Source organism: Sitophilus oryzae, unplaced genomic scaffold (assembly GCF_002938485.1).
Source record: "Sitophilus oryzae breed Bouriz unplaced genomic scaffold, Soryzae_2.0 scaffold_1063_pilon_pilon, whole genome shotgun sequence".
NCBI lineage: Eukaryota > Metazoa > Arthropoda > Insecta > Coleoptera > Curculionidae > Sitophilus > Sitophilus oryzae.
Window position 1 is genome coordinate 664,371 of NW_022145686.1, and position 16,833 is coordinate 681,203.

Sequence of the window (16,833 nt, forward strand, 5' to 3'; positions counted from 1 at the left end):
ATTATGGTACAAAATATTAAATAAAAAAATATGTAAAAATAATTTAAAATTTGTAAATGGAAAATAGGATTTTCAAGAAGTTTATAATCGAAGTATATAAACTTCATATTATTCACATTCATCATAAATAATATATTACAATATTATTTATGATGAATGATTTATAATATTATTTATAAATAACATCAATATCATTATCATATATGATAGAAATATGTAAATTATTTGAAAACTATATTACACATAGTAATTACCATCGTCATATTGAGCTGCGTAATAAATTGCCGTAGGTAACGGTGTCAACAAATTATTTTCGTATCCCTGCGTTCATTTCAAAATTTAATTATTTTGTGATTTACCTTAAAATCGACAACATTTAATGTTGAGTAGTAAAAATTAATGGCAAATATATTTAAAAATTTGGAATTAAATAAATATAACATTTTTACCATTTTACATCTTCGTTTTTATCCAAAGCATCACATTTTTAAAGTTTAATTTATCTACATGTACAGAAAAATATGAGGCTCCGTATAGGCCAGTAGGTATACAGGGTGTCCCAGAAATAAGTGCAAGTATTTTAACTGGTAGTATAGTTCAACCCGAGAGACGCCTATGAGGTTTTTTTCGCGAAAAAAAATTGAAAATTCGACATTTTTTGAAAATTTTTTTGGAATTATTTTAGTTCTTTGTTAAAAAACATAATTTCTTGATAACATCATAGGTATTAGATTAAATTTACAAGAAAGAAAATCCAGAAAAGATTCAGTGGTTTCAAAATTTTAGCAGAAAATCATTTTTTTTGAAAATTTTCAAAGTAAATTAACTCCATTATTTTGGACTTATTTGGATAACGATAAAGAGAAAATATGTTTCTTTTATCGAGATCTACTACTCCTTAAAATACTTGCCCTTATTTCTGGGACACCCTGTATATAATTTTATATATATACAGGGTTGTTCACCACATACGACACGGAGTGTTGTAGCTAAATGATTAGATTTTTACAAATTGTAAGTTTTGGGTTCGTTGAAAGACTATTAGAGCTACAATTTAAAAATATTTTTACAATATACAGAGTATCCCAAATAAATAAAAAATATCAAAGTTTTATTTTTTTAAATGGAACACCCTGTATATTATTACATTTTTAGTTTCTACGATTAAAATAAAGGTAAATTTGATTAAGGTTATTACACTTAAACCTTACCGTTTTTGAAATATTTTCAATTTTGTGAAATTGCAGTAAAAATTTTAAGGCTTAATTTTAAGCCAAGGGTATCAAAGTTTTTAATACTAAATATTTACTGAAGTCTATTTATTGATCAGTTATTGTGTTGCAATAATAAAAATAATACTACCTCATAGAGTGTGTTTGAAAATTTTCAAAGTAAATTAACTCCGTTATTTTGGACTTATTTGGAAAACGATAAAGAGAAAATATGTTTCTTTTATCGAGATCTACTACCCCTTAAAATACTTGCACTTATTTCTGGGACACCCTGTATATAATTTTAGATAATATACGGGATGGTCCGAACTGTATCCCGGAAACTTCTGCAGCATATTCTGCAGATAAAAATAAGTAAAAAAGTTCGTATAAATATATGTCCTAAAATGCTTAGTTTCGGAGATACAGGGTGTAGAAGTTTTATTTTTATTTCGATTTTTTCTAAATAATTTTTGAAGTAACGTCAATATTTCGATGAAAATTGGTGTCTAGGAGATTTTTGACATGAGAAATTTGATTTTGATGTCAATATGAGTCCTACTAGTAGAGGGCGCCACCTACATGTATTTTAACTATTTTAAAGCGTAATAACTTTTTGTCCGTACCTGTATAAAACTACCGAGCGAAAAAATATACATTTCTGTGACTTTTTACGTCAAAAATATCTATTTTTAAAAATCGCTCCGAGCAACCGTTCTTAAGATATTTAGAATGGAAAGAGTCAATACATGTCATTATTGACGAAAAATAGACAGGTTGAGTAGATAGTTATTTCACTGAAATAATAAATTTGGAAAATTTTTATTTTTTTAAATTAATCATAAATTTTTCTGCAAAAAATGATGATAAAACAGTTTCTGTTGAACTTTTGGCACAAAAACATATCAAATTTATGATTTCAGTCTAATAACTATTTAGTCAACATGTTTAATTATGTCAATGATGACAGGTATTGATAATTTCGATTCCAAATATCTCGAAAACCATTACTCGCAGCGATGTTTACCAAGAGACCTTTTTCACGTAAAAAACGTCGTAAATGTACATTTTTTTCCTCAGTAGTTTTATACAGGTACGGACGAAAAATTATTACTCTTCAAACCAGTTAAAACAAATGTAGGTCAAAATCAAATTTCTCATGTCAAAAAACTCCCAGACACCAATTTTCATCCAAATATTGACGTTATTTCAGAAATTATTTGGAAAAAATCGAAATAAAAATGAAACTTCTACACCCTCACTAAGCATTTTAGGACATACATTTATACGAACTTTTTTACTTATTTTTATCTGCAGAATATGCTGCCGAAGTTTCCGGAATACAATTAGGACCACCCTATATACAGGGTTGTTCACCACATACGACACGGAGTATTGCTATCTAAATGATTAGATTTTTACAAATTGTAAGTTTTGGGTTCGTTGATGGAATATTAGAGCTACAATTTAAAAATATTTTTACAATATACAGAGTATCCCAAATAAATAAAAAAATATCAAAGTTTTATTTTTTTAAATGCAATATACGCTCCATTAGTGGTGACGTCATATTGTGGAAGGTCAGTGTCGCAAAATCTAAACAAAGCATGCATTAACCCGTTTTTTTTCTCGTTTATTATTATATTACTGTTTTCTTAAGGATAATTGTATTTTTCCAAGTAAGTACATTTAATTTTGAACCGTACCAGTGCACTTTATAGTTAATAAATTCTATAATACTATGGAAATTCGTGTTCTTTATTGTTTTAACATAACCTCATATTACTTATCCCTATATGTATCCTTTTATGTAATTATACCTATAGTAAACGCTTATATACTTACTCAGAAAGACACAAATATCTTTTGAACAGAGTAACATAATAAAAAATTAAGAAAAATTAGATTATCCCATTATATTCTTGCTTTGTTTGGATTTTGCGACACTGACCTTCTGCTACATGACGTCACACTAACGGAGCATTATGTATATTATTACAATTTTAGTTTCTACGATTAAAATAAAGGTAAATTTGATTAAGGTTTATTATACTTAAACCTTACCGTTTTTGAAATATTTTCAATTTTGTGAAATTGCAGTAAAAATTTTACTTCATTTCTCAAAGGATATCAAAGTTTTTAAGGCCCCATATTCACACTTCGCTACTTCACTTCGTTCCTTCCTCGCGTCCCTTCGTCCACAAAAATCCTATATTTACTATGGGAAATTGTCGATTTTATGCGACTGTGTGTTCCTTCGTTCCTTCGTCAAAACGCTCCTTCGTCCGTTTACTTCCTCAAAACGCTCCTTCCCCGTACTGTCAGTTTTTGGACGAAGTAGCAAAGGAATTATCACAAACACAAAAAAATATTAAAGTATATAAAATATATAAATCGATCTTGGATTTCATTTGTAGTTGATTTCTTGATTTGGCATTACGTCTACAGGGTGTCCCATTTTCGTGTGTTTTGCAGGGTTTCTCGTTTATGTGTCGAGATACAAAAATGCGGTTTTCACATTACGATGTTACTTTCTTATGAAACTAAAGATGCTACATATAGATATGTCCTAGTTCTTTTACTTCCTAAAATACAGGGCGAATCTGAAATTATTGCATTTTTCGATCCCCTTTGTATCATAACTTATCGAAAAGGTGAAAACGGTCTCCCGTACAGTTTTTCACGTAGAATGCAGTGACTTAACTATTTCTTTGTTGGAATCTGTCTTTTTTCAATTGACTAAAATTTATATGTTTTTTAAATGCGATATTTTGTATATTATTTTATTTTCTTTGTTACGGGCTTTCTAAAATACTTATTTTCATAAACGGGGTAAAAATGCGTTATTTAACTTTATTACATAATCGGCCGGTTTAAATTAGGTAATCAAAACAATCAACTAATTTATTCGACGTAAAATGTTGGTTATTGGCATGTTATTTAAAAGCAGCACAAGTTCGGTTTCCTTTTAGTTTATCAAAATATCACGATGCAAAGCAAAATTATTAGCAAATGGCGCCTTGTGCCTCGTTTGCTTCCCTTCTTCTTTTTTTTCAGAATCGCTAGTTCATCGTTGCTGATTCCTCCCGTATTGACGAAGCCGGAAGGCAGAAACATTGAGTGTCTACGGGTAGTCTGTTTTAGTCATGTCTCATGACTAATCTTACTGTAGACTTGCCCAATAAATTATTTCTTTTTTTCATTATAGTCCCCACGATAACATCTTTTGTTTATTGTTATCTCTGGGCCAAGGTGATAGCGGCGAGGTGTGTTGGAACGCTTCCGCAGCGGTTTTTCGGTGGTAACGCTTCAAATTGTAAGCTACTGCCTAACCAGGCTGCAAATGGCGTCTTGTGCCTCGTTTGCTTCCCTTCTTCTTCTTTTTTCAGAATCGCTAGTTCATCGTTGCTGATTCCTCCCGTACTGACGAAGCCGGAAGGCAGAAACACTGAGTGTCTACGGGTAGTCTGTTTTAGTCATGTCTCATGATTAATCTTACTGTGGACTTGCCCAATAAATTATTTCTTCTTTTTATTATAGTCTCCACGATAACATCTTCAGTTCAATGTTAAATAAATAAATATAGAGTATATTATAATTTTATAAAGCTCATAACAAGGCAAATAAAGTAAAAAATAATATATAGAGTGTCCTGTTTAAAAAAAGAACATAAGTTTGAAACATTTTTCGAAATAGACAGCTCCCAACGAAGAACTAGTTTCGTCACTGCATTCTACCTGAAAAACGAGACGCGGGCGGTGGGTAAGTACTCAATGGGTAGAACAAAACGAAATCAGGGTATCCGGTTTATACCTGTACATTTAGATGAACAGTCTAATTTTATAAAAGGAATTTCCAACGACCACATAGTAAATACCCGGTATAATACCAGTAATATCAGGAATACGAGTATATCTACAATATTCCTTATATAATATTGGTATATTTCTATTCCCGGTATTATACCGAGTATTTACTATGCGGTCGTCGGAAACTCCTTTTATTAAAATTAGGATATTCATCTAAATCTACAGGTAGGTATATACCCAGATTTTATTTATCTACTAATTGGGTACTTACCCACCGCCCATCACTGATCCTTTTCACCTTTTCGATAAGTTATAAGATAATCGAGATACAAAGGTTATCGAAAAATGCAAAAATTTCTACTAATTAAAAAATAAAAAGTAAAAGAAAGAAATAAGAAATAACTTTGAACTAAGAAGGCTAGGATAAATCTGTGTGTAGCATATTTAGTTTCATAATAAGTAGAACAATGATGTGAAAACGGCATCATCTCTACTCATAAACCAGAAACCCCATAAAACACACAAAAATGGGACATCCTGTACATCTAGCAATCGCCAGTCGATATAAAAATAATTCACACACAGTAGTCTAAAAATGGAAGAAAAAAACAATATTCTCTTCATATTTGTGAAAAAATACATGTCCATATTTATGTAATCGTAGCGACAAAAATAAAAAAATAGAAATAGTGTGCATGATGCCTTTACAAAAATATCTGAAGAAATGGGGATTGACATCACAACGTTTAATTAGTATGTCATATTTCATAGTATCGATATAAATTACATAATAAACTTTACTGTTGACTCGTCTTGTACTTTCATACTGATATACCTTGTACATGATACTGAAATATTCGGATTTGTTAAAAAAATATATACAATGTGTCCACGGATTGACTCCCAATGAGGGAAAACTTTTTTATTCGTGGGTTTATGAAAAAAAGTTATTCTTCATAAAAACTCCTGCTTGAGCTTAAACGACCAACAGGCATATTATTTTTACAAATGTATATACCGAGTGTTAAAAAGTTTAAAAAATATGGGAAACGCTAAGAACAAAGTACTTGTATACTAAGGGCTCGCAAAGGTTAGTCTTGGGTCGAGATTTCCGTATGTAAGAAGAGTAAAATGCGTTTATAATGTACTAAACAAAGAGAGGACAGTAAACACGTTGCCAAACATATGAAATACGAGAAACTGTGCACATCGCTAAGAAACGTGGAAGGGGATAAAACAGATTTGTCACAGTTGACCGGGCGACCCAATCAATACCTCTGTTAGTACTTTAAGTTCTAGGGAAAGGTGTACGCCATGCGTTCACCTTCACGATTTAATTACGTCTCGTAATACTTAATTTGTTCGTTTATTAACGAATCGTTGTAATATTCCCTATAGCTAGAATTTTTTTAAGTGCAAGCTAGAAACACTTACATATTTGGTAAAAATAAGTGGAATTGAGTGGGTGTTCGATAGTGGTCGCGCCATTAGAACTCTGAATTCAAAAATCGATATCTCGGAATCTATTAGAAATAATAAATTGTAGTTTTTTCAAGAACTTTGTTAATATTTCTGCTGTATTTTCTTTGTAAAGAGCATGTGAAAATCTTTATCAATAAAAAAATTACACGATTGCTGAAAATTGCTATGCTCTAAAAGTAAACGGATGGATTTTTTGCAATTTTTGAATAGAAAACAACCTTATCGAATTTTTCTTATGTAAACATATTGTAAAATATCCGATCTTAAAAATAAAAAAAAGTTTCAATATCTAAAGTGGTTCTTGAGTTATGGCCTGTTATATGTTAAAAAGTTGAATTTTTAAATTATCGCGATTATTGACGTCTTCTCGTTATAAAAAAAATGACACCCTAACGATATCCTTTTAATTCCATTTCAGATGCTCAGAAACATGTCTAATGATTTTATCTAGTTATCTCTTGAAAAAAAAGTCTTTTAAAAATAAGCGGTTTGCGATCGTGATTTTTTGGCGTATCGGCAACGCCGCAACAGCACACCGCCGCGCGTCGCGTCGGTCGGTCGCATTTCTCTCACTCCGACTTAATAAGATCCCTATGCGATTTACTTCCACACATGTAAATGCCGACCCAAAAGTATCCGTTGCCAGCACGGTATGTAAAAATACGATGAAATGTTATTAATAAAAGTTCTAGAGATTGAAAAACTACACCGCGTTACCAAATTTTATCTCGCTACCTAAATGTACAGGGATTGGTAAAAGATTCCTCTCCACATAAAATACCATTTACTTAAAAAAAAAGCTTTTTGTTTTTTTTTAAATTGACAACCTGTTTTTATTATCTATTATTTGTTTGCGCAACAATATTTTTTTTTATTTTTCATTCGTTTTCTAAAAAAAAGTTTAATAATTAATCGTGTCCGAGTTTTATTTTTTACCAATTTATAGTCTCCATTGGTTAATTTAAAAAGGGAAGTAAGGAAAAGGTAAACAAGGACTTAAAAGTTAAGTTAATTTAGAGTAAATGGTATTTTATATGGAGAGGAATCTTTTACCAATCCCTGTACATTTAGGTAGCGAGAAAAAATTTGGTAACGTGGTGTAGTTTTTCAATCCCTAGAACTTTTATTAATAACTTTTCATCGTATTTTTACATATACAAGTACTTTGTTCTTAGCGTTTTCCATATTTTTTAAACTTTTTAACACTCGGTATATACATTTGTAAAAATATAATACCTGTTGGTCGTTTAAGCTCAAGCAGGAGTTTTTCTGAAGAATAACTTTTTTTCATAAACCCAGGAAAAAAAAGTTTTTCCTCTTTGGGAGTCAATCCGTGGACACACTGTATATTATTAAATTTCAATTTTTATTTTTACACGACAAAGAATTGCAGTTTTATAAAATAAAAATTATGCGCCTTTCGGATTTTTTAAAAATTTTAGAGGTTACTAGATATTTCGTAATAAACATGTAGCTGCTATATTAAAAATATGTTGTGGTGTATTGTTACATAATCGACTAATTTCCAAGCACTGAATGGACGAAGGAAGAAAGCGAAGGGACGAAGGAACGAAGTGAAGTGACGAAGTAACGCGAGGAAGGGACGAAGGAGCGAAGTGTGAGTATGGGGCTTAATACTAAATATTTACTGAAGTCTATTTATTGATCAGTTATTGTGTTGCAATAATAAAAAATAATACTACCTCATACAGAGTGTGTAAAAAATTTATTTTAAATTATTTCTAGGTTTAAACGGCAATAACTTGTTTAATTTAAATGGAACACCCTGTATATTTTATGAGAATCAGATACACAATTTAATTGTCTATCAAATTGTATTATACCACTTTTTACCTATACCTTCAAGTTTTCGTAGAAAATGCATTTTCTTAGAATTTAGACCTCATTTATCAATATACCCATGGAATATTGACATTTTAGATTATTTTTAAAGCAACAAATGTACAAAATGTACAGGCTAGTAATATTATCGTTTTTATCAAAATGATAATATTACTAGCCCATTTGTATGCAAAAAGAAAACTATTTAAATCTTTATAAAAGAGTATACCATTAATTAAATATACCACCATTATTTCCGCCCAAATACTGATTAATTACATACTTAATTATGTTCGTTAATAAATTATTCTAAATAAATGTGGATTTGAATCAGAAATCAATATAATAATAAGTTTTGAAAATGAATGTCGCTGTTGTTATAAATAAGCATTTGTAAAAAAATGAAATATCATTTTTAAGGTGTTACTTTTTACCACACTGTCTAATACACAGAGAAAATTCAGTTTTTTAGTATTTGGGGCAATTATTATTAATCAACGCAAACAGTCAATAATTAATGTGGTTTGAATACTGGAATCATATTAATTGATCCTCTTTAACAAATATTTAAACAGTTTTTTTATTTTTTAATGAAATAAACAAACTATATCGACCATATTAGTATCTGTACTTTTTAAAAATTTAGTACATCTTTAAAAATGAATTTGCTAAATTTATTTTTAGACAGTATATCTGACATGTTTCGGTTAATTTCACCTGAATATTAAAATTAAATTAAAATTAAATTACTTTTGACAATGACAAAGTTATATAGTTTGTAAACCTAAGGTATGTCAGTTTTTGACTGGTGTTTGATTGTTACCTGTTCGGTTTTAATTTAAAAATGCAATTTTTCTTAAATTACTCAAAATCGGCTGGTCCAAAATTGATCGAATTTGGCATGTGTATTTACCATACATAAACCTTTAAAAAAAATATTTACGACTTAGCTGTAAAATCAATAAACGAGCCAATATTTGAACAGTTCAAAATTTGCATGGGATTTCCTATGGTTCCAATGTTCCTATGCACCACCCGGTATATAATATTAGTATTCAAGCAAATTATTATACTATAATTTGCTTAAATACTACTGTTACACATATTCATTTAATACTACCTCAAATTTACTGTAATTTAATATTACTACTAAAAAGAAGGATAAATAAATGGAGCAGCCCTCAACAGTCCGTAACCGTATATACCAGTATATACTAGTGTAAATACTGGTGTATACTAGTGTAAATACTGGTGTATACCTTGTGTATACGGTTAACGAGTTGTTGAAGGTTGCGCCGATTATTTTTCCCTCCTTTTCTCGGTGTTTTTTGACATGAGAAATTTGATCACAATATATGACTCCTACTTGTAGGGGGCGCCATGCCTTTTTTTTGCATTGTAATAACAATGTAATGACTAATGACTCCTTATTTTTTCACACGCAATCGCTTCCCGAAATGTTTCACAATTTTCTAGATACACCCTATAAAATAAATAGGTACGTGTATTGAACCAATTAATTATAAAACCAACAAATAGCTAAAGCTAACTAATTATGTTTTAGTGCTTAGATTTTCGAGCTTATTACTTTATTAAAAATAATAAAGATGGTAAATTTGCTGTGTTTAATTATTAACATTTATTCACCTCATGTAGTAAAAACAAGCAAATTCAGTTCCACTTTATATTTTAACATGTTAAAAAAAATAACGGTTCTAATAAAACAGAATTCAGGACATATTATAACACTTCCGCAGTCTGTCTAAATTTGCTGTTATAGATACTCTTTCAATAGCCCTTTTATTCAGTAACGATTTTAATAAAACAAGCAGCTTACCTAAAGCAACTCTTGCGCTCGTAGCTTCATGATTAATCCAAAATGAAACCCATGATAGCATAACAATGAGAATACTTGGTAGATATGTTTGAAAAATGAAATATCCAATGTTCCTCTGAAGTTTGAATGAAAGAGATAATCTTTGGTAAATCCCTAAAATAAAATTAAACAAATAATTTTTGGCTTTATAGTTATTACAATAATTTAGTTAGGACAATATGAGACTTAAATGCACTTAAAAAATATATAATAAAACTTAATAGCATAAGAGACTTACAATTTGCACTATTATCACGGCATATAAATCCCACGGCAGGCCAAATCGCTGTGGCGGGAACGCTAGGCGCATATCCTTGCGCACGCCGCCATTATGGGTGCCAGCAACAGACATACAGTTACGGCAGCTTCGAGTCAGTAGCGTGCGGCTTAATTTATTTCATTCTTTTCTTGAGTGATATATTTTGTTTTTTTATTTTTGTTTATTGTGTGATATATTTGGTTTTTGTAGTTTAGTAGTACAATGGAAGTACGGCATTCAAAGTAATTTTTATTATTAGGTATCCTACAAAATGACAAACAAGATTTATTTCTAAATTGTTTTTCTGTTTAATCTGTTTTTCTGATTATCCGTATCTATTTTTAATTTTTATTGATAGCCCATGACAATTCAGAGAGAAAAGAACAGAGGTCTCGTTGTTTTTTATAATAAGATGTTTGCCAGATCATTTTGGCAATTTTCACTACCAGTGTGTAATATTCGGACACAAAGTTTTTTAAATGTTCTTCTAATCTGGATGAATTTATCCTGGATGGGAATAATGATAGGTTTACAAGATATTGGAATTACAAGAATTACAGGAATTACAAGATAAAGTTGTCGTACCAGATTTTTATGAGTGAAACTGTACACTCAAATCTCGCGACAAGCTTTTATATAATATAAAATTGTGTAATGATGTTATAAGTTAATAATAAAAGTTTTAAAGAAAAAGTTTATTTTTTTCTTTTTAATGTATTTACATAAAAGCTTGTTTTTAAAAAGTTTTTTTTCTTAAATTTATTTTTTACTTTTTAGTTATGCTGGTTTCTCAGTGCCACACACTTAAACTCAATTCTTTTTCTTAAATAACTTCCTATGAGCATCCTAATAATATGTACATAAATCGATTTTCATTAAAAAAGGAGAACTTAAAAAAAACGACAGCTGTCAAATTTGACAGTTCAAATGTGAGACAAATAAAATGAAAACCGACTATGGGGTAGGGAGTATCCAATATATCGATTTTTATCAAAATCGGACAACTTTAAGATTTTTTAGACAGCTGTCAAATTTGACAGCTCAATTTTCTTTTTCATTTTAAGCCATGGCCATCCTATATATAGATTTTTATCAAAATCGGACAACTTTTGAAATTTTTTTGACAGCTGTCAAATTTGACAGCTCAATTTTTTTTCTTTCATTTTAACCCATGGCCGTCCTATATATAGATTTTTATCAAAATCGGACAACTTTGAAATTTTTTTGACATCTGTCAAAAATTCGGGTCATGCCAAGAAAATGTATTGTCATCGGGACTGAACCTACATGCCAAATTTCAATTTCCTACAATGAAAGGAAGTGCTTCTAATTTAGCTTACAAGATTTGCCCCGAACAAACATACATACAAAACAAGTTAAATAAAAGCTTGAAAATAAGCTAGGGACTGCTTCCCATTGGTAAAGATACCTCTCACCATAACAACATTAGACACTCGAGCTGGTTTAAACTCTCTGTTCCCCTTCTGGTCCTCAAAACCTACAATATTATCACGACCACTATTATAAAATAAATTGCACTTGATTTTCATATCATCAATACATAGAACACAATATCGATTAAGTTCATCCGGTTCATTGAAACTTTCAACTTTTCTTTTTTAGAGTCTCAAATACACTAAGATTTTCTAAGCCAGGTTTGATATAAATGTCATATATTCATTATCTTAGTGTCTGTGGGTCTCTGGACGTGGAAGGCAAAATTGATTTGTCAAAAGCGTCTTGTATATTTTTGGCCCGGAAAAGTATATAGCCAAACATTTATATTTAAATTCATCAGTTACTTTTCTTCCTTTAGCTGATTTGTTAATTTGTGCAATTTGAATATTAACAAAATTTGCTATGTCCATTGATAGACATAATTTGTACATAGTCTCTTTAGATTATTCAATAGATCTTTTATTGGGTATTTCTTTAATTCTTAATTGTAACTCCTGGCATGTTTTTTAATTTTAATTGTCTATTCTCTACAGTTAAATGTTTAATTAATTTTTCATTTTTACTTTACGAGTAGTGTGCGCGGTTAACGATTCATTTGTTTAGAGAAAAGTATTGGTGTACATAAAATTCAGTTTCAGTCAATTACAGTAATTTTTTTAATACGACCCTGTCTAATCAATAGTTTATTTTCTGGGAAATTTTTTAATACGTTTTAATCCGGCCCTGACTCAGCACCCATAATGGTGATTTCAAGGTCAAATTTTATAGAAATTTTAAACAATGGGATCTTGGCAGAGTTAGCCTGCCGTGTGATTTATATGCCGTGCTATTACCATAGAAAAACATAGGCGTTTTAAGCCAAGTATAGACATCAAGGGATAAATCTTTATTCTATTGCAAAACGCTAGCGGTAAAATACATAAAATCCTCATCATAACTCTTAATACAATAATATATTTTGAATTTTCTTATCTATAAAATGTGCATATGGAAGCTCACAGTGTACAGACCTCGTAAGTAATATTGAATATGCTTTAATTGGACACACAAAATTAAAAGAATGAATTTTTTTCCAGTTTAAATAAGAGTAGATACAATATAGGGAGAGGTAGAGATATTTCACTAATAACTCGGATAATATTTTTTCTTCAATTCCCATGACATTTCTAGATTGTAAGGAGGCTTTAACCTATCGCTTTTTTTCTAATGATCTCTTCACATTTAACTTATTGTTTCATTATTATCGCTAAAATTAGGGCTATAGTTAATTATAATATTCTTTCTTTTACCAAATGCTATAGTTACATACTTTAATTGCATAAAATTCTAAATTTAAATGTAGATAAATAAAACTGATATTTTACAATTACAATTTCAGAATTATTTTCTCCAGAAATATTAGTGGAGTACACAGAGACTGTTACCTCAAAATTCAGTTACTGTGAATGTATTAATGTGAAACCTTCTGTATTGTGTTTTATAGATAAAATACTAAAATGTTTACTCATTTTTTTGCGTTACTTTTAATTTTTTATTTTAGTAATTTTAGTAAATTCTTAATTATTTCCTTTTTAATGTTTTGATTTTTTTTAATTCTTTTTCTAAGTAAATTTATTGAAATAAATAAATATAATGCATAAGCTATACCTATTCTGCTTATATTCTAATCATTGAAATTTTGATTGAAATCGACTGATACAGGGTGGCGCGTCATATACGACGCGGTTTTTGCAAGGAGAACAAAAGTTTCTATTGAAGTGAAATTTTGTGAGCTTATGTAAATCAATTTAAAGCATTTTCTAAAATTATATAGAGTTCTACAGAGTGTCGCCAAAAAAAGTTACACATCAAAGTTATGTTTTTTGTAATGGAACACCCTATATATTAATTGATTTTTGGATTCTAATAAAAAAAATGTTTGTTTTATTAGAAAAAGTATATGACTAAAATGTATAGTTTTTGAAATACATTATCAGGCACGAAAAATGGGCACTTTAAAACTTTGATGTATCTTAAAGGTTAATATATTTTGTTTTAATGGGCCGATTTTGATGATTTTATAAGCAGTTCTTGACATAAGATTTGCTTCATTTAATCTTCTTATAGTCCGTTAGTTAATATGTACGCTCCTTAAGTGTAATTCATTATCAATTTGAAAAGCTGGCAAACGGCGGTTTCTTAGCGATAAACTTACAATAAGTCGATCGTCTCGATTAGAAGTTGTCATACGAAGGTTCCTGACGTCTAGATTGACGTGCTCATGGACTTGCTCATAATTCAAAAACCACTTAATATACTCTATGGAATTAAGATATTTTTAAAACTGGAATTTTATAGCAAATTCGCTGAACTAAACAAATATAGATATACAGGGTGGCCCATCGAAAACGTTCCTCAAGGCATAACGGCCAGGGTAATTTTTTTTTCAGAAAATTCAAAAACACGTCAATTTTGTTTGTGCGGGGGACAACTTTTGCCCCAAAAATTATTGCAAACTCTTCAACCCTCTAAGCGGGGGTGTCATCCCCCAATTTTTTTCAAATGGAAAGGGGGGTCAAGTGGTACCGCAATGAAAAGGGCTTTCTATTCTCTATACTTTCCCGCTTCGTTTTTGAAAATCGGTCGAGTCATTGAGAAAATATGAAGGATTGAAATTTGAAAAGTTTATTTAAACATTTATCAGAGTAAATGATAAGGATAAAATCCTTCAACCAATTTGCTGTTTTTTCTTATTATTTCTAGATGTTTACGCATTTTTTCACTTGCTACAAGGTTGAACGATCAGGTGGGGTAGTTGCTAGATAGCTGTTCTGTGACTTGTGAGTTGAAGTTCTTCTCAATATCGTTAAACTTTATGACAATTATGGTGTACTCACTTGCAGAAAAAGTGAAAATAATCGAACTAAATTTTAAAAATAATGAATGTGGCAATCGGGTTGCACAGATATTCAATGAACGCCATCTTGACAAACAGGTTTATGGCAAAATTGTTCGCGAGTTAGGAGCAAAAAACTGGTTTCGTTATGAATAAAAAGAGGCAGAGGGAAAATCCTGTAGTAAATGAAGCTATGGAGGTATTCGTATTGGGGCAAGTTGCTATGGATAGTACGCTGAGTACAAGAAAATTAGTCAATGAGTCCGGCGTGAATCGTACAAGTGTTCAAAGGATATTAAAAAAACACAACTTCCATCCGTACAAAATTCAGTTGGTACTTGAACGCAACAAAGGCGATTTTGATCGTCGCTTGCAATTTTGTAAAACTATGAGTGAACGAGTGGCCAATGATAATAATTTCCTATTTAATGTATGTTTTTCGGATGAGTGTACTTTCTTTTTGAACGGTGTAGTTAATCGGCACAACTGTCGGTACTGGGCTGAAGACAACCCCAGGGTTTTTCACGAGGTGCACACACAAAACCCTCAGAAATTGAACGGGTGGGTTGGTATTTTTGGAAATTCTATTGTGGGTCCTTTTTTTCTTCCTGGAAATCCAACAGATGATATGTACTTGGATTTACTGGAAAATACCATCGACCCAGCCCTAACTGACATCATAGAGAACAATCCTGGATACGTCGAAGAGTAACTAATATTTCAACAAGATGGTGCACCTCCACATTGCTCTCAAAATGTGCGTAATTTTTAAACAATAACTTACCCGGTCGGTGGATAGGACGAAGGGGTGCAATTGAGTGGCCTTTCCGGTCACCCGACTTGACTCCTTTAGACTTTTCTCTATGGGGAGACATAAAAAGTAAAGTATATAGCACTCCACCCGCTTCATTATTACATATACATATTAAGTCCTGCGAAGACGAATTATTGATGTTTGTCGCGAAGTGACCCCGCAAGTTCTTCAGAATGTTCGAGAACGGTTTGAAAATAATTTGTATTACTGTATGGAGGTGAACTACCATTAAACACATATTTTGTAAAAAGTTTGAAGAGAAAATCTTAAATAGGAATCCTGATACAGAGCTTTTCCGGAATGTGGAGCCATCTTGGATGCATGCATTTGTATACTAAGGGCTGGCAAAGGTTAGTCTTGGGTCGAGATTTCCGTATTTAAGAAGAGTGCAATGCGTTTATAATGTACTGAGCAAAGAGAGGACAGTAAACACGTTGCCAAACGTATGAAATAAACCGAGAAACTGTGCACATCGCTAAGAGACGAGGAAGGGGATATAGCAGATTTGTCGCAGTTGACCGGTCGACCCAATCAATACCTCTGTCAATACTTAAAGTTCTAGGGAGAGGTGTACGTCATGCGTTCGGCTTCACGATTTAATTACGTCTCGTGATACTTAATTTGTTTATTTATTAACGAGTCGTTGTAATTTTCCCAATCGCTTGAATTTTTTTAAGTACAAGCTAGAAACACTTGCATTTTTGGTAAAAATAAGTGGGATTGAGTGGGTGTTCGATAGTGGTCGCGCTATTAGAACTCTGAATTCAAAAATCGATATCTCGAAATCTATTAGAAATTTGTGATTGATTGTAGTTTTTTCAAAAACTTTGTTAATATTTCTGCTGTATTTTCTTTGTAGACAGTATGTGAAAATCTTTATCAATAAAAAAATTACACGATTGCTGAAAATTGCTATGCTCTAAAAGTAAATGGATGGATTGTTTACAATTTTTGAATGGAAAAAACAACCTTATCGAATATTTCTTATGTAAACATATTGTAAAATATCCGATCTTGAAAATAAAAAAAGTTTCAATATCTAAAGTGGTTCTTGAGTTATGGCCTGTTATGTTTTAAAAAAATTGAGTTTTTAAATTATAGCGATTACTGACGTTTTCTCGTTATAAAAAAATGACACCTTAACGATATCCTTATAATTCCATTTCAGATGCTCAGAAACATGTCTAATGATTTTATCTAGTTATCT

General features: G+C 30.8%; 1 protein-coding gene across 1 annotated transcript in view; it reads right to left on the minus strand.

The window, feature by feature from the left end:
* The window catches only part of LOC115878989 (gamma-aminobutyric acid receptor subunit beta-like), a 95,508-nt gene that overhangs the window by 17,185 nt on the left and 61,490 nt on the right, over nt 1-16,833 (minus strand). Inside the window, exon 5 of the mRNA XM_030895608.1 lies at nt 10,182-10,334. Coding sequence (XP_030751468.1) covers nt 10,182-10,334 — 153 coding nt within the window. The remainder of the gene's footprint in view (nt 1-10,181; nt 10,335-16,833) is intronic.